Raw genomic sequence first — 18396 nt, forward strand, 5'->3', positions numbered from 1 at the left:
ATGAGCTCAGCTCACTCTGATAAGCTGTGAGCAGTAAATTTGGGCCTAGGTATGAGAGAATACATCTATGTGGTATGTGTGCACCACATAAAACAAATCCTGCAGCACAGTGCATAATGAGAGAAAAAAACTGAGACTGTAATTTTCGATTAAAACCGATTTTGCAGTGCTTTTTCATATGTTTTTTATAGTTGTATTTGCGATTTCTTGGTCTCATTTGATAGAATGGAAGATATATTACAGAAACAGAGATGATTTTGATTGGTTTTAGTAATGGAAATGGCTTGAAACTGAACTAAAAATAGCAGAAATGTTAAATTTTTGCCGATGTTCAAGAGTAAACAAATGATCCCACACGTCTAATTCATGCCAGCTGGTGGGTCTAATATACGTTCACAAATGTAGTGATATTATTTATACAATTATTACAGTATTGCATAACAGTAAATCTTCTATTTTTTTGGTTTGAATAAAAATTCATTATGTGAATAAAAAATCAAAATGGAATTCATTTGTAAAGCCTGAAAACATAACTAATGAACAGAGGAAATGTTAGTTTAGTGCCAGGAATGCCTGCATTGTTATTCTGGACCTTATTTTGAAACTGGAATATTCTGAACTTTGCATTAAATTGGCCAAGTTACAAATTTCTGAACACTTTATTTTGTAGTTGAAATGGTTGGCGATTTCCTGTGCTCAATCGATACAAAAGAAGTAATACTAGTGAAATAGCTAAGAATTTGGCCGACTGGAGTAATATAATCGGCCTAAAATGGGAGTCAAAGTCAGCAAAATCGCCAATGCGTAAATATCGCTGACACATCAAAATTCGCGAGAGCATAATTTCGTCAATTTTCCATCAAAATTCGCACTTTTTGTTTTATTACCTTCAGAAAAAGATTCCCTACCATTTCATAAGAAAAAATAACAAAATTATTTTTTGAAAATTCTTGGACACTGGTGTGCACTTTGAAATTGGCCTCTGGACCCTGAAAGGGTTAATACTACATGAAATCAGTGAATCCCAGGTGTGGTGTTTGCTGCTCTGTATGCTCTAACTGGCGCTCATTTGAACTGGTGCTCCCACAAGGTACTAAGTGGTCCCAGATTTTTTTTAATACTGCACACATTGAGTGTTAAGACCCATTCTATGCTGACCAGGCATCTCAGGCCACTCGTGCCAAATTTGGAGGCCGGAAAAATAAAACTGATCTATGTTTGGGGCGCTAGCGGTAAGAACGTATACATACGTTTGGACCGTTTAGGGGGTTAAAGAAAATAAAGCAAAATAGGATGACGGAGGGTGTACCAACAATAGTGGAGGGAAGGCAAGGCAGGGGTTGTCCTAGGAAACGTTAGAGACTTGGACACCCAACAGCCATGTGTGACTATGTTAGATAGGAGTGGAGGCAAGTGGTGTTTATGACTTGATGTGCTGTTGAAGTGTGAGCAATGTAACATTTATGAAGGGATTCAAGGAAACTAGTTAGCTGGACTTGAGTCCTGGAGGTGGGAAGTACATTCATTGCATGCATTCTGGAGGAGGAGTTGGGGATATTGCATTTTGGAGAGGCATCTAAACTGTAGTATCAGCACACTTCTGGCAAGATAGTGATGGTGAAAGTTTCTTTTTTGGGTCACCCTGTCTCAGTGGGAGATAGCTGGTGTTAAAAAAGATGAGTTGACACTAATCGACAATCTTCTTGAGTCTGTTGGAACAGAGGTTTGGGTGTTTTATAAAGAACATTCAGTGACATCTGCTATGGAAGCAGCTAGACTTACTGACACATTTGAGGCCAACCATTCTGTCTGAGCGGTTTCTTAACCTTTCTTCCCAATAGCTCGGTACGGAGAGATCACATGTCACAAAACACAGTAATTGCTTTTTTCTTTCTTTCTTTCCAAGAATGGACCATTAGAGTTATTGTTCTATTTTCTTATCTTGCTCCTTTGTTAGTTGTTTGAGGATGTGTGTGAGAGGGTGGCATTATTTGCTTCTCCATCTGCTCGAGATGTATTTACTCGTAATTACCACTACTACCACCAGTGTTAGTATTTGTTACTACACTACTACCATTATTACTGCAATAGGAATTCACAATTTTTTAGTTTGACCCCCTAGGTGTTGAATGTTTCCTCAAATACTGTAATATGATAATATAAACACTTAACAAAGCAAATTTTTGTAGCCATGACATATTTTTAAAAGGTTATTTTCTCTTCCAATTATCTTCAGGATACTCCTGAGCACCTACACCTAGCAGCAGAAAATAATGTGAACCATCATTTGCAGAAACTTTTCAAGGATGGTGTGATTTACAATCAAGGAAACAAGTGGTGCCTAACTAGCAGGAGAAATCATTTGTAATAAAAACATTTAAATATTAGTCAATTTAGAAATTGTTCAGTGTGCTTATTATATTCTATCTTTCAACAACAAAGTAAACCCTTAATATAATGGACTCTTATGCATACAGTACTATATTTGTTTTACAGTAGAATATTTCAATGCTTTTTTTTTTTCATCCAAACCCAAGTGGGTTTGGATGAAAAAAACATGCTGGGCATAGTTCTGTATTCCAAATCTTGAGATCTTGCATTAACAAAATCTTCATGTCATCAGAGTCCCAAGGTTTCTGGCTGTAGACTATCTTGATTATACCCTACATAATCACATGAGGTTATGTCAGACCCTAGAGATAAGTATTGGCACCTAGACAAAGCTAGACAGCACCATGCTTATAAGTTGTATCTGGGTTCAGACCTGTGCACTTTGATGGAAAGTGCACAGGTTCGAATACTGCTGTGGACCGAGAGAGAATGTTTGTAAATAATTTTGTGAATTGTTTGTTAAGCATTCCAAAGTCTCTTTTGAAGTTCACTGCATGTGGCAGGATTTGATGAAATAACTTATCACAAGCCTGATGCTATGGGGTGTGTTTTCCACCATCTAGCTTCAGCTAGGCACCTGTACTTATAACTGGGGTCTGGCTGTGTGGATCAAGTATTGTGTATTTTGATGCAGTGTGTGTAGGTTCAGATTCTGCTATGACCTAGAGATGTATGTATGTATGTATGTATGTGTGCCTGCCTCAGTGGGAGACTGCCAGAGATTTTTTTTTTTTTTAACAAGTCGGCCGTCTCCCACAGAGGCAGGGTGACCCAAAAAGAAAGAAAATCCCCAAAAAGAAAATACTTTCATCATTCAACTTTCACCTCACTCACACATAGTCACTGTTTTTGCAGAGGTGCTCAGAAATACAATAGTTTAGAAGCATATACGTATACATATGCATGTACATATATCCCTCCAAACTGCCAATATCCCAAACCCCTCCTTTAAAGTGCAGGCATTGTACTTCCCATTTCCAGAACTCAAGTCCGGCTATATAAAAATAACCGGTTTCCCTGAATCCCTTCACTAAACATTACCCTGCTCACGCCCTAACAGCTTGTCAGGTCCCAAAAACCATTCGTCTCCATTCACTCCTATCTAACACGCTCACGCACGCTTGCTGGAAGTCCGAGCCCCTTGCTCACAAAACTTCCTTTACCCCCTCCCTCCAACACTTTCAAGGATGACCCCTACCCCACCTTCCTTCCCCTAGAGATTTATATGCTCTCCAAGTCATTCTTCTTTGATCCATTCTCTCTATGTGACCAAACCACCTCAATAATCCCTCTTCAGCCCTCTTGACCAATACCTTTAGTAACTCCACACCAATTAATTTCCACACTATGAATGCATATTTACACCACACACTGCCCTGTAGGATTATACAGAACCTGTGGGGAGGATGTGGAAGGTATTCCAACTTAATTCAGGGAACTGGAGCACAGATCCAATTCCCTATTATTATTATTATAATCAAAAAGAAGCACTAAGCCACAAGGGCTATACAGTGCTGCAGGGTAGGGAAGGAAGCGAGGGTATCAGGCGGCAGAAGGGGGGAGGGATGAATAGTAGGCTACAGAAAATAGCGGGGCAGGGGATAGTGCGGGGGTAGAGGGTAGCAAGAGATGAAGGTAGAAAGGGCTGAAGGTATCATCATAGTTTGTGGAGTAAGTCAGTTATTGTCAAAAAGTGAATGAGAGAGTCTGGATGAAAGGTGGGTCCATCAGCGAGAAGGGAAGGTAAAGAGAGAGCAGCGGAGCAAAGACGACGTTGGAGGTAAATTCTGCGTGCTCGTTGATAAAGTGGGCAGTCTAACAGAATGTGGCTGACCAATAAAGGAACCTGACAATTCTCACAGAGAGGAGCAGGGCGTCTCTCCATGAGATATCCATGAGCAAGACGAGTATGGCCAATGCAAAGGCGGGAGAGAGAGTCGTCTCCCAACCCCGACACTGGTGACAAGACGGCGGCCAGTAACCTATACTCGGTTTAATAGAACAAAGTTTGTTATTGAGCAGAGCAGACCAATGTTGTTGCCAATGGGTGTGAAGGTGGGTAGCTATTACAGCAAAATAGTCCGGAAATGGAACACCTCTATATGAAACTGGTAGGTCATGTACTGCTGACCGCGCAGCAGTGTCTGCCTGTTCATTGCCCTGTACGTCAACATGACCAGGGACCCAACAAAAAACGATATCTTTATGCTTGGTCGAGATACGGCGTAGCCAAAGTTGGATACGGAGAACTAGGGGGTAAGGTGTATCAAATTTCTGTATAGCCTGTAGAGCACTAAGGGAGTCTGAGACAACCACAAATGATGACACAGGCATAGATGCGATACGAATAAGTGCTGCAAGAATGGCATACACTTCAGCTGTAAAAATGCTAGCCGAAGATAGTAAATGCCCTCACACGACGCTGTCCGGAAACACTGCTGTGAATCCGACGCCGTCAGAAGATTTAGAGCCATCTGTGTACACTGCAATGGCATGAGAATGAGAGTGGAAGTGGTCAAGAAAAAGAGCGGGAAGCCACCGTAGGCAGTTGGGCTTTCGAGCAAGGGAGTGAGAAAGAACAGACCTGAACAGCTGGAACTTCCCAGGGGGTAGGGAAAAGTGAGATGTTACATGAACATATAAAGGCGGTAACTGAAGGGAAGACGAGCGAATGTAGGCGAAGAGAGAAGGGATGGAGCAAACGGGCGGCGAACAAATAAAGAATGTCTACTAATATCAGTGACCATTCTATAAATGGAAGGATTGCGGAGATCGTGAGAGCGCACATAGTAGCGAAGGCAATGGGCATCATGGCGATCAGACAAGGATGGAACATTCGCTTCTGCATAGAGGCACTCAACAGGGGAAGAGCGAAAAGCACCAAGGCATAAATGTAATCCTTGGTGATGGATGGGGTTAAGGCTAGAGAGAGTAGCAGGAGAGGCCGCTGAATAGATCTGGTCACCATAATCGAGTTTCGATAAAATGAGGGCTGAATGTAGGCGAAGGAGAGTTCGACGATCAGCTCCCCATGAAAGATGAGCAAGGGTTTTAAGAAGGTTCAGCCGGCTGTGACAAGTTGCCTTTAGAGAGGTAATGTGGGGTTTCCAGGATAACCTACGGTCAAAGAGAAGGCCTAGAAACCTGACTGCATCACGTTCAGGGATACGAGAGGCATAGAGGTACAAAGGATGATTGGAGATGACAGAGCGTCTAGTGAAAGAAATTTGGTGAGTTTTGGTACTGGAAAACTTAAACCCATGCATGGTGGCCCAATTGGAAACATCATCGACCGCATGCTGGAGAGAAACTGTAATGAGGTGACAGTCAGCACCTGCACAAGCAATAGCAAAGTCATCTACATAGAGTGATGACCAAATATTGGATGGAAGAACAGAGGCCAAATCATTTATAGCAAGGAGAAAAAGTGTTGTGCTCGGAACACATCCCTGAGGGACACCTTCAGCTTAGACAAAGTCCGGGGAGAGCACATTATTGACTCAAACACGAAAATGTCTGTCAGTTAAAAAGTTCTTAAGGAAAGATGGTAGATTGCCTCGGAGGCCTAAGGAGTGGGCTTGGGCCAAAATATTATACCTCCAAGTTGTGTCATATGCCTTCTCAAGGTCAAAAAATATGGCAATAACCGAGTGGTTATTCGCAAAGGCATTACGAACATATGTATCCAAACGTAGTAAGGGGTCTATGGTAGAACGGCCCTTACGAAAGCCATATTGACAAGTGGAGAGACTGTCTCTCTCTAAATACCACATTAAACGTCTATTTACCAGACGTTCTATCACTTTGCAAACTGCACTGGTAAGAGCGATGGGACGATAGTGGGAGGCTTCATGTCCCATAGTACCTGGTTTGCGGAAAGGGAGAACAATGGCAGATTTCCACAGCTGTGGAAGAACTCCATATGACCAAATAAGATTGAAAAGACATAAGAGGACTGCAAGGGCTGACTGATGTAAATGTTTTAACATACGAATATGAATGTCGTCGGGCCCAGCTGTCGATGATCGGCAAGCTGAGAGTGTTGCCTCCAGTTCCTGAAGTGTAAAAGGCGCATTATACTGTTCTTCTCTGAGCGCTGTATAATCCTACGGGTTTAGCGCTTCCCCCTTGATTATAATAATAATGTTCTTCTCTGAGAGAAGAAAAGTCCAAGGGTGCTAACTCTCTGGCAGACTTTGAGGAAAGAAACGAGGGGCAGAGATGAAGCCCCAGAGAAATACGGACCAGATGATTGCCAATTTCAATGGCAACATCTAGAGGGTTTGCTATATCAACACCAGCAACCCGCAGAACAGGAGCCAGGTCAGGAGAATATTTACCACTCAGTTTCCATACTTTTTTCCAGACTGCACTCATAAAGGAAGCAAAGGTGATGGTGGAGATATAATCTCGCCAGCAAGTGTGTTCAGTGTCACGGATGACATGGCGAGTGATCGCACGCTTCTGCTTAAAATCAAGAAGTCTCTCAGTGGTTCTATTATACCGGTACCTGCCCCATCAGCGCGTTTCAAACGTACTGCACGAGCACAAGCAGGAGACCACCAAGGCACACATTTCTGAGAATGCCTGCCCGAGGTTTGGGGTATAGAATGAGAAGCTGCGGTTAAAACTGAGGACGAGAAGAGGTGTAAAAGCTCATCAATGGAGGACGAAGAAGGAACCTCACTAAAAACAGTTAGTTGTGAGTAAAGGTCCCAATTTGCCTGATCAAATTGCCAGCGTGGGTTACGAAGAGGTGGTGAATATGAAGGGGAAGTAAGAATGATTGGAAAACGATCGCTGTCATGTAAATCCGGGAGAACAGACCAGGTGAAGTCTAGTGCAGTGAAGAGCAGACTGAGAGATCGATGCAAGAGAGAGTATGAGTATGAGGATCAAAATGGGTGTGAGTACCTGTATTTAAAACATGGAGGGGTTGGGAAGCAAGGAAAGCCTCTAGCTGAATGCCACAGGAATCACAGTGAGACCCCCCCCCAGAGAAAATGATGGGCATTAAAATCGCCAAGTAACAGAAGTGGTGGCGGTAATGATGAAACAAGAAATGCAATATCCTGAATAGATAATGCTCGAGGAGAGAGGTACAAAGAACAGTGTGTATACCACCTATGCAGGTGGATATGGGCTGCTGTGTAATGCAGCGATGGTACGGAATATCAGTGCGTAGAAGAAGGGCACTTTTGTTAAAGGTCCCATTAGGAAAAGGATCCGAAGAACACAATAAATTATAGCCTGAGATGGGATAGATAACAGCAGAGTGTAATTTTGGTTCTTGTAAGCAAACACCAACAGGGGAAAATTGGGAGAGCAACGTCTGAAGCTCACCCCGATTACCCGAGGCCGCGTATATTCCACTGTAAATAGGCCGATTGGCAACGATAAAGATGCTAGAAATCCGCAGGTAAGGGTACTTACGGACTAGAGGGGTTAGAAAAGTCCACATGCGGTGGCAGCGGAAAACGTTCAAGCAGTGAAGGAACGGTGCACTGTGAAGAAAGGAGCTGCGCAGATGGAGAAGAGGAAAGAGAAGGAACAGAGGGTGGAGCAGTGTCCATTGATGGTTTGGTCTCTACAATATACGTGTATTCAGAGATTACTTCAAGTGTTTCGGAGTTCAGAGACGTCATATGGGAGACAACATTGGAGATGGAAGGAGGAGTAGTTTGAGTAAAGATCGGAACTGTAATGGACTGTACCAAGGTAGGGGGGAGGGGGCAGAAAAGGCAGAAACTTGGGAGGGGACAGGGGAGGAAGGCACAGTACGAGGAGGAGGATGAACCTCCGCACTTGTAACAGAGCCAGTGAAAGGGGAAGACCCAGGTAAAGTGTGGAGGTGGATGAAGGGAAGGAGGGGTTAAAGAAGATTTTTTGGACTTCTGAGAGGTAGAGGGACGATCGGGAGGAGGTGTCATACGAGGTCTTGTCGATACCGGGGTTTGTGAAGGAGAACACGAAGTGAGAACAGACCGAGGTGTTGAAGTAGGGACGTCCGAGCCCAGGACAGCAAAAGAATTAGATACAGGAGTGACTATAGGACCGGCAACCACAGAGGAGGCTGCAGGAGATGGGACCCCAGAAGTGGGGGGACGTTTTGAAACACGGGGTAGTCTCCTTTGGAGGCGGAGATGAGAAACCGCCATAGCATAAGGGAGACCTTCTGCCTCTCTGAGGCAACGAATTTCCCACTCATTCAAGTAGACCTGGCAACGGCCAGAGTACGAAGGGTGAGCCTCATAACAAGGCAGGAGGGAGGTCGACTGCAAGACGTATTAGAATGGTCATCGGTGCCACAGACTGGGCATTCGGCTATAGATCTGCAATATTTTGCTGGGTGGCCAATCGCCAGCAATTTCTACACTTTTGCGGTGTAGGGATCACCTTTCGAACTTGTAACCGATGTCCTGCTTCATAAACAGAGGATGGGAGTTCACGGCTGTCAAAAGTTAAACGAGCCACATTGCTAGGGTATCATCTCCGCCCGCGGGCAGAAAGAACATAAGTGTCTACCTTGAGAATTGGGAGATCCAGCTGTTCGAGAATGTCATCGCCACATGTCTGGAAATTCTGTTGGACTATGGTATGGGGCAGAATAACAGTACCACTACAAGAATTGAGGGAATGATGTTTTTCGATAGTGATAGGAATAGTATCGATATGTGAAAGAGAAAGATCATGAGCTTGGGTAGTATTCTGGACTGTGATAATGCGCGTACCACTCTTAAGAGCATGAAAAGAAATATCTCTACCAACATGGCGTAGGAGCGCTTTGCCAATACTATGGTCGGAAAGATAGGCAGTAGAAGAAGTCGGTATTAAAGAATTTAGTCCATTGTGTGGTCCGAAACCGAGTGTGGAGAGGGAGTGCATGACGTGTCGGTCTTTTCTGAGTAGAATGGGAAGGCAACGAAGTAACATCATCAGGAGATTGTCGTTGGCGTTTAGAAGTGGGACCAGAGTTGGTCCAACGTGGGATGGGCTGGCGATTCGAAAATTGCCGCACTGTAGAGGGAGAGGCCAGAAGCATAGTCAAAGGAGAGCGGAGGTCAGACAAATCGAAGGAGTCAGTCGAAACCCCGGCACCTGAAGCAGGTGACGAAACAGCACCAGCAAGAGGTACAGGGGCCTTAGGAGTGTCTGAAGAGTGGCCAAAAGACAAGGCAAGGTCAGAATGGGGTGCGGTAACAATAAGGGGCCCGGGGGTAGTGGGGTCATGGATTGGGGACTCCATGGTTAGGTTACTTCTTTTTTTTGTTTTTAAGAAAAAAAAAGAAAATAAAAATAATAAAAAAAAAGAATAAAAAAAAGGGGGGAGAGGGGAGGGATAGTTCCCAGGAGGAATGAAAGGGCCATAAATCTCCCTCCGCGCCCAAGAGGACCTCAGCACCGCAAGTAGCGCAGATGCAGCATGGAACCCGTGCCACACCCTACCCTTCATGCCAGTAAACCATCAGTCCAGGATAGCAACCTCACATCTGCCGAGCTACCTCGGTGGACGAAAGAGAGGGCGGCCGGATATCCGCCACAAAGCATACCTCCTTCGGCCACCACCCCCGGAATCCGAAAGGTGGCTTCCAGAGATACACCCGTCGCCCGAAAGACACCCAAAGCCACCCTCCGGGATACAGGAGAGGGATCAGGACATCCCCAGGCGATCCAGATTCCACAGCAAACTACGCCACCGCCAAGAACCTCAACGGAACGGGATGTACGCCAGTACCCTTTCCCCTACCTAGGAACTAGCGTGCCTGTGGGAAAAATAACAAAGGCCAAAAAGAGGAAGGGCAAAAGGGAGGGGCAGGGAGGATGGGATAGGGAAGGGGGGTAATTAGGTTCAGTCTGAGGAAGGAGACCTACAGGTCTAATTCCTCAGACCAAGAGCCTCTTCACTACGCCATGGAGCCCCCCTTGAAGAGGTGTGCCACTTACTAGCCCATTACATGTTCTTGTCATCCAAACCTGTAAATTTGACCATATCAATCTCTGGATTTTATTAACCCTTCACTTTCAAATTTGCTTTTCAAAAGTTATTTTCTGTATAAAAAAAAAAAAGGGGGCAATCTTATTAAAACAAATGCAGACCATTTAATATATACAGTATATTTATTATGTACATGCAAAACTGTTTGTAATTTGATATATATAATTATAAACCTCATCTTGAAAATTTTAAACTGCTGTGAGCATTGCATACAGAAATATATATATACAGTACATACTTTATACATAATACACATTCTTAACCCTTTGACTGTCGCAACCCCCAATCCTGAGGTGTCTCCTGGTGTCGCAAAATTTAAAAAAAAAAAAATTATTTTTTCTTATGAAATGACAATCTTTTCCCGATTGTAATGACACCAAAAAAACGAAATTTGATGGAAAACTGACGGAATTATGCTCTCGCGAAGTTAGCGACCTCGGCGTTGTTTACAAATCGGCAATTTCGCCCACTTTGAGCCCTATTTTCGGCTAATTCCATTGTTCCAGTCGCCAAAACTCATAGCTATTTCTTTTGAACTCCATTTTTTCTATCGATTGAGTACAAGAAACTGCCCATTTACCGATTTCAACTACCTAATAATGTGGTCAGAAATTTGCAATTTGGCCAATTTCACGAAAATTAAAAAATATGACAATTTCAAAATAAGGTCCAGAATGAACAATGCAGACATTCCTGGCTCTAAAATAACATTTTCTTGCTCATCAGTCATGTCTCCAGGCCCCTCTGATATTACTCTTGCTTTCTATTTTGAATTTTTATTCAAACAAAAAATAGAAGACTTACTATTATGCAGACTACTGCAATACTGTAATAATTGTATAAATAACATCAACCCATTCATGACTGCATATTAGAATGGCTAGTTGGACATTTATTGGACAATGGCATCATTTGTTTACTTTTGAACATCGGCAAAAATCAAACATTTCCCCTACTTTGAGCTCCATTTCTAGGTTCTTTTTATAGTAAAATCAATCAAAATCACCTCTATTTCTATAATATGTTTTCCATTCTATCAAATGAGACCAAGAAAACGAGAATACAACCATAAATACTATACGAAAATAGACCACAAATTCGGCATTTTAATTAAAAAAAACGGTCGGAGTTTTTTTTTCTCATTATGCACTGCGTGCTCCAGGATTTTTTTTATATGGTGCACACTGACTGCACAGACCCATTCTCTCACAGGTGGGCCTACCAGCTTTCTCCTGCTTGATTTGAAGCCGCTAGAATTTATGAGTATATATACGTCAAACACGGTACCTCGTAAGACGTATATATACGGCCGCGACAGTCAAAGGGTTAAAAAAAAAAAAATATTAAAATTAAAAAATGCAGCTTCATGCTCTACATATACACTTTGCCACCTTATTACAGATTAATTTGCTAGTGCATTCTGGGAAGCAGCAAAATTTGCCATCCTTTCTTCGAGAACAGGGCGAAAGTGTCGAATTAATCCCTGAACAGGCCAAGCAGCACCATCACCCAAAGCACAAATTGTGTGACCTTCTATTTGCTTAGAAACCTCCCACAAGGCATCAATTTCTTCTGGATGAGCATCACCTCTCACTGTTGATGAAAAATATTAATGTGTTAATTTTAATAAAGTTATCAATTTACACTTCTCTGGCTAAGAATCAGAAGGATGAATGTTATGAATATATACCAGGTAAGCATGAAAACATTGTCAAGCCACATAATTAAAATACATAAGAACCTTTCCATTAAACCCCAGTCTGATTTATCTCAGTGACCACAGTTTCTTACTTAAATTTCATTTTTTTTTTCTTGCCCTCACACCTCTGTGGTAATCCTTTTCTTGTCCTAATATTCACAAAATGGGTCAAACCCATACAGGTCAACGCACTGCAAGGCTGACGGGAGCTATTGGCAAAAGGAAGTAATGTGAAGGGTGAAGCTAACCAAGTCAGAGTTAAAAAGTCAGGGTCTGCATTGAAGGCAAGGCTTTCTGAAAGGAGAGCAAACAAAGTGAGACACCCAGTTAGCATGCATTTTGATAAATGGTACAATGAAAAGGCATCCAACCCTCAACAAGACTTAAAATTTCAAGAGAGGTGCCATGCATCTCTGCATGTGATAGCTGAGCGAGTCTTGTGTGGCCAATACAGTCTTGTAACAAGAGCTGCCCATATGTGACCAATGAAAAGAAGTCAACCAATTGTGGGTTCTAATACTGTTGGTAGAATTACCAACACTATGTTAGGTAAAAGGACAAGTGTGCAACTAATGTGACATTATGACAAAATGTTCCCACAAAAAAAAAAAAAAATTAGTTGCACATATCCTTTTACCTAACAACTGTGGGTTGATTAGCTGTATAGCCCTTGTGGCTTAGCGCTTCTTTTTTATTATAATAATAATGTGGGTTGATTAATAGCTTGCTCACCAAGTTGGACTAATGACATTACAGAGACAAAATTAGAAAACTGTCTGACAAAAGCAGATCCCTGAATGAGATTGATAGATCCTAAACCAACAGAATGTACAGAAGTCAGCAAATTCACTGCCCTGAACACCAACAAAGACCTGGAACCCAGCAAAAGACAATGTCTTTATGCTTGCTTAATTAAGAGACAACACAGCCAGCTTTAAATACAAACAGCAGGATGCAATTAGTCAAACCTACAAAGAACAAGTAATCAAGAGTCAGACTACAAGGGATAAGGTTAAAAGACGCACTCCACTATTTACCGGCTTAAAAGTGTACTTATTACAGAGATTTAGCAGCTCCTTTGTGTGATATTTTTCCTCTGAACTGCCTTCTGGGATTATCTCTAATATAACATTTTTTTCTACATTCTTCCATTTTAAATATCTTAAATTGTTGGAAGGGTAACTGGAGGTGTTACATGTGGTGTTGTCAGGGTTACCAGGGGTGCACTATGTGGCATGTTCACATCTCATTCAAATATTGTTCTTCACTGTCACAAGAATCAGCATTCAACACCCAGCCATTGACAACTGTTGACCGAGGCAATTTTACCCTTCAGTCCTACCTGCTAACCCAGTAGCTAGAAATTTTCTTTGTCCTGAAGAGGTGCCTGACAACCCAAACAAATGACCAGAAACCTACAATTGTGGTAATCAGCAAATATGAAGGCAAGAAAAATCAAGCATATGGTATACACTATACACATGAAATGGCATGTATCATACACAGTTTAAAGGATAAAGCAGTTCCATAACCTCTTTTTCGTCTGCAAATTCTATGTTCTCTTTCAACATTTGCAGTTAGAAGACATTTTATTGATTTTATATGCTTCCATATTCAGCTTTCCATGCACTAGTGTGAATTAAGGGTGCTCAGGATTTTTTCCTATTTCTCAGCAGGTTCTTCCTTACTGCCTCTTGATTTTTGCTCTCTGGTATTACCAGTACTGCATTCGAATTGCTCCTGCAACTATCGCTGATAATGAAAAAGGGAGAAATTCAAAGAAATGATGCTGTCATCTATATGACTACATTTAAAGTTCATAGCCACATATGTACATATCTGGCTTCAGTGTTCAATATTACAATTTTAAAAAATACTAAGGGAAAATAGCCCCTGAAAATACGGAGACTTAACTTCATAATTTGATGCAGCTTAGTTTGTCAAACTAACAATTACAGTATATTACTGGCCACAGAACAAGTTTTGTATATATTTTTTTACAAAACACATATGCCCAGAGTAATACCCCACTTGTGCAAACCACCTAAAAAAAAATCAAAATAGTAAAAAGTATTCAGGCAAACATCACCTACTTTATAAATCACAATCATATAATTATTGTCAAGATGAAAGGTTGTGATGGCTCTTAACCCATTAACTATCCAAACTTAGATCTATGTTCTCTTCACCAGAGCTCCGATTAAAAACAAAAATTAAAGACGGCAATTTTCTGTGTAATAAGACCCCCCCCCAAAAAAAAAATTTTGAGGGGAGGGCGTCAACACTTACTGAGATATAAGACCGCGAGGTTGGCGCTGGATGCTTACCTGATGGCAACATGGAGTCTTGCCACTTGCAGAAGTGTTGCCAATATACCTTTTTTCCTTTTTTTAATTACGTATATAATTTTTATGTTCTGATAATTACAATTTGTAGTAGTTCTTGTGATTTCATAGCCAATATTCGTTCTAACACTGATATTAGGTACTGAAATGGTATTCGAAGTAATATTTCAGTACCTAATGACAGGTGAACATTTTCACCTGCCTTGGTCACCTACTATTGTCTAGAAATATATTATTATTTTATTATCACACTGGCCGATTCCCACCAAGGCAGGGTGGCCCGAAAAAGAAAAACTTTCACCATCATTCACTCCATCACTGTCTTGCCAGAAGGGTGCTTTACACTACAATTTTTAAACTGCAACATTAACACCCCTCCTTCAGAGTGCAGGCACTGCACTTCCCATCTCCAGGACTCAAGTCCGGCCTGCCGGTTTCCCTGAACCCCTTCATAAATGTTACTTTGCTCACACTCCAACAGCACGTCAAGTATTAAAAACCATTTGTCTCCATTCACTCCTATCAAACACGCTCACGCATGCCTGCTGGAAGTCCAAGCCCCTCGCACACAAAACCTCCTTTACCCCATCTCTCCAACCTTTCCTAGGCCGACCCCTACCCCGCCTTCCTTCCACTACAGACTGATACACTCTTGAAGTCATTCTGTTTCGCTCCATTCTCTCTACATGTCCGAACCACCTCAACAACCCTTCCTCAGCCCTCTGGACAACAGTTTTGGTAATCCCGCACCTCCTCCTAACTTCCAAACTACGAATTCTCTGCATTATATTCACACCACACATTGCCCTCAGACATGACATCTCCACTGCCTCCAGCCTTCTCCTCGCTGCAACATTCATCACCCATGCTTCACACCCATATAAGAGCGTTGGTAAAACTATACTCTCATACATTCCCCTCTTTGCCTCCAAGGACAAAGTTCTTTTATCTCCACAGACTCCTAAGTGCACCACTCACTCTTTTCCCCTCATCAATTCTATGATTCACCTCATCTTTCATAGACCCATCCGCTGACACGTCCACTCCCAAATATCTGAATACATTCACCTCCTCCATACTCTCTCCCTCCAATCTGATATTCAATCTTTCATCACCTAATCTTTTTGTTATCCTCATAACCTTACTCTTTCCTGTATTCACCTTTAATTTTCTTCTTTTGCACACCCTACCAAATTCATCCACCAATCTCTGCAACTTCTCTTCAGAATCTCCCAAGAGCACAGTGTCATCAGCAAAGAGCAGCTGTGACAACTCCCACTTTGTGTGTGATTCTTCATCTTTTAACTCCACGCCTCTTGCCAAGACCCTCGCATTTACTTCTCTTACAACCCCATCTATAAATATATTAAACAACCACGGTGACATCACACATCCCTGTCTAAGGCCTACTTTTACTGGGAAATAATTTCCCTCTTTCCTACATACTCTAACTTGAGCCTCACTATCCTCGTAAAAACTCTTCACTGCTTTCAGTAACCTACCTCCTACACCATACACTTGCAACATCTGCCACATTGCCCCCTATCCACCCTGTCATATGCCTTTTCCAAATCCATAAATGCCACAAAGACCTCTTTAGCCTTATCTAAATACTGTTCACTTACATGTTTCACTGTAAACACCTGGTCCACACACCCCCTACCTTTCCTAAAGCCTCCTTGTTCATCTGCTATCCTATTCTCCGTCTTACTCTTAATTCTTTCAATAATAACTCTACCATACACTTTACCAGGTATACTCAGCAGACTTATCCCCCTATAATTTTTGCACTCTCTTTTATCCCCTTTGCCTTTATACAAAGGAACTATGCATGCTCTCTGCCAATCCCTAGGTACCTTACCCTCTTCCATACATTTATTAAATAATTGCACCAACCACTCCAAAACTATATCCCCACCTGCTTTTAACATTTCTATCTTTATCCCATCAATCCCGGCTGCCTTACCCCCTTTCATTTTACCTACTGCCTCACGAACTTCCCCCACACTCACAACTGGCTCTTCCTCATTCCTATAAGATGTTATTCCTCCTTGTCCTATACACGAAATCACAGCTTCCCTATCTTCATCAACATTTAACAATTACTCAAAATATTCCCTCCATCTTCCCAATACCTCTAGCTCTCCATTTAATAACTCTCCTCTCCTATTTTTAACTGACAAATCCATTTGTTCTCTAGGCTTTCTTAACTTGTTAATCTCACTCCAAAACTTTTTCTTATTTTCAACAAAATTTGTTGATAACATCTCACCCACTCTCTCATTTGCTCTCTTTTTACATTGCTTCACCACTCTCTTAACCTCTCTCTTTTTCTCCATATACTCTTCCCTCCTTGCATCACTTCTACTTTGTAAAAACTTCTCATATGTTAACTTTTTCTCCCTTACTACTCTCTTTACATCATCATTCCACCAATCGCTCCTCTTCCCTCCCGCACCCACTTTCCTGTAACCGCAAACTTCTGCTGAACACTCTAACACTACATTTTTAAACCTACCCCATACCTCTTCGACCCCATTGCCTATGCTCTCATTAGCCCATCTATCCTCCAATAGCTGTTTATATCTTACCCTAACTGCCTCCTCTTTTAGTTTATAAACCTTCACCTCTCTCTTCCCTGATGCTTCTATTCTCCTTGTATCCCATCTACCTTTTACTCTCAGTGTAGCTACAACTAGAAAGTGATCTGATATATCTGTGGCCCCTCTATAAACATGTACATCCTGAAGTCTACTGAACAGTCTTTTATCTACCAATACATAATCCAACAAACTACTGTCATTTCACCCTGCATCATATCTTGTATACTTATTTATCCTCTTTTTCTTAAAATATGTATTACCTATAACTAAACCCCTTTCTATACAAAGTTCAATCAAAGGGCTCCCATTATCATTTACACCTGGCACCCCAAACTTACCTACCACACCCTCTCTAAAAGTTTCTCCTACTTTAGCATTCAGGTCCCCTACCACAATTACTCTCTCACTTGGTTCAAAGGCTCCTATACATTCACTTAACATCTCCCAAAATCTCTCTCTCTCCTCTGCATTCCTCTCTTCTCCAGGTGCATACACGCTTATTATGACCCACTTCTCGCATCCAACCTTTACTTTAATCCACATAATTCTTGAATTTACACATTCATATTATCTTTTCTCCTTCCATAACTGATCATTCAACATTACTGCTACCCCTTCCTTTGCTCTAACTCTCTCAGATACTCCAGATTTAATCCCATTTATTTCCCCCCACTGAAACTCCCCTACCCCCTTCAGCTTTGTTTCGCTTAGGGCCAGGACATCCAACTTCTTTTCATTCATAACATCAGCAATCATCTGTTTCTTGTCATCCGCACTACATCCACGCACATTTAAGCATCCCAGTTTTATAAAGTTTTTCTTCTTCTCTTTTTTAGTAAATGTCTACAGGAGAAGGGGTTACTAGCCCATTGCTCCCGGCATTTTAGTCGCCTCATACGACACGCATGGCTTACGGAGGAAAGATTCTTTTCCACTTCCCCATGGACAATAGAAGAAATAAAGAAGAACAAGAGCTATTTAGAAAAAGGAGAAAAAACCTAGATGTATGTATATATATATGCATGTGCGTGTCTGTGAAGTGTGACCAAAGTGTAAGTAGGAGTAGCAAGATATCCCTGTTATCTAGTGTGTTTATGAGACAGAAAAAGAAACCAGCAATCCTACCATCATGCAAAACAGTTACAGGTTTCTGTTTCACAGTCATCTGGCAGGATGGTAGTACTTCCCTGGGTGGTTGCTGTCTACCAACCTACTACAAAGTATTTATAGGTCCCAGCAATGTTTTAGACATGCTGGAGTATATATGAAGCACCTTGAAGCACAGTGTAAGATGAGTGCCACTCCACTGCTGATAGTGCAGCAGTGGAGTGACACTTGATGATCATGTGCTGCCTTGGCTTT

The 18396-nt window shown here is 41.9% G+C and overlaps 2 protein-coding genes across 2 annotated transcripts in view; one reads left to right on the top strand and one right to left on the bottom strand.

Moving 5' to 3' along the window:
* LOC128688919 (endoribonuclease LACTB2) overlaps positions 1 to 10386 on the top strand; it is a 77551-nt gene extending 67165 nt beyond the window's left edge. The window contains exon 6 of the mRNA XM_053776970.2: positions 2237 to 10386. Coding sequence (XP_053632945.1) covers positions 2237 to 2368 — 132 coding nt within the window. The 3' untranslated portion in view covers positions 2369 to 10386. The remainder of the gene's footprint in view (positions 1 to 2236) is intronic.
* A 99-nt stretch (positions 10387 to 10485) lies between these two features.
* The window catches only part of LOC128688918 (NADH dehydrogenase [ubiquinone] flavoprotein 1, mitochondrial), a 59719-nt gene continuing 51808 nt past the window's right edge, over positions 10486 to 18396 (bottom strand). Inside the window, exon 8 of the mRNA XM_053776969.2 lies at positions 10486 to 11980. Within this exon, the coding sequence (XP_053632944.1) occupies positions 11790 to 11980 (191 nt within the window). The 3' untranslated portion in view covers positions 10486 to 11789. The remainder of the gene's footprint in view (positions 11981 to 18396) is intronic.

Source organism: Cherax quadricarinatus, chromosome 16, assembly GCF_038502225.1.
Source record: "Cherax quadricarinatus isolate ZL_2023a chromosome 16, ASM3850222v1, whole genome shotgun sequence".
Taxonomy (NCBI): domain Eukaryota; kingdom Metazoa; phylum Arthropoda; class Malacostraca; order Decapoda; family Parastacidae; genus Cherax; species Cherax quadricarinatus.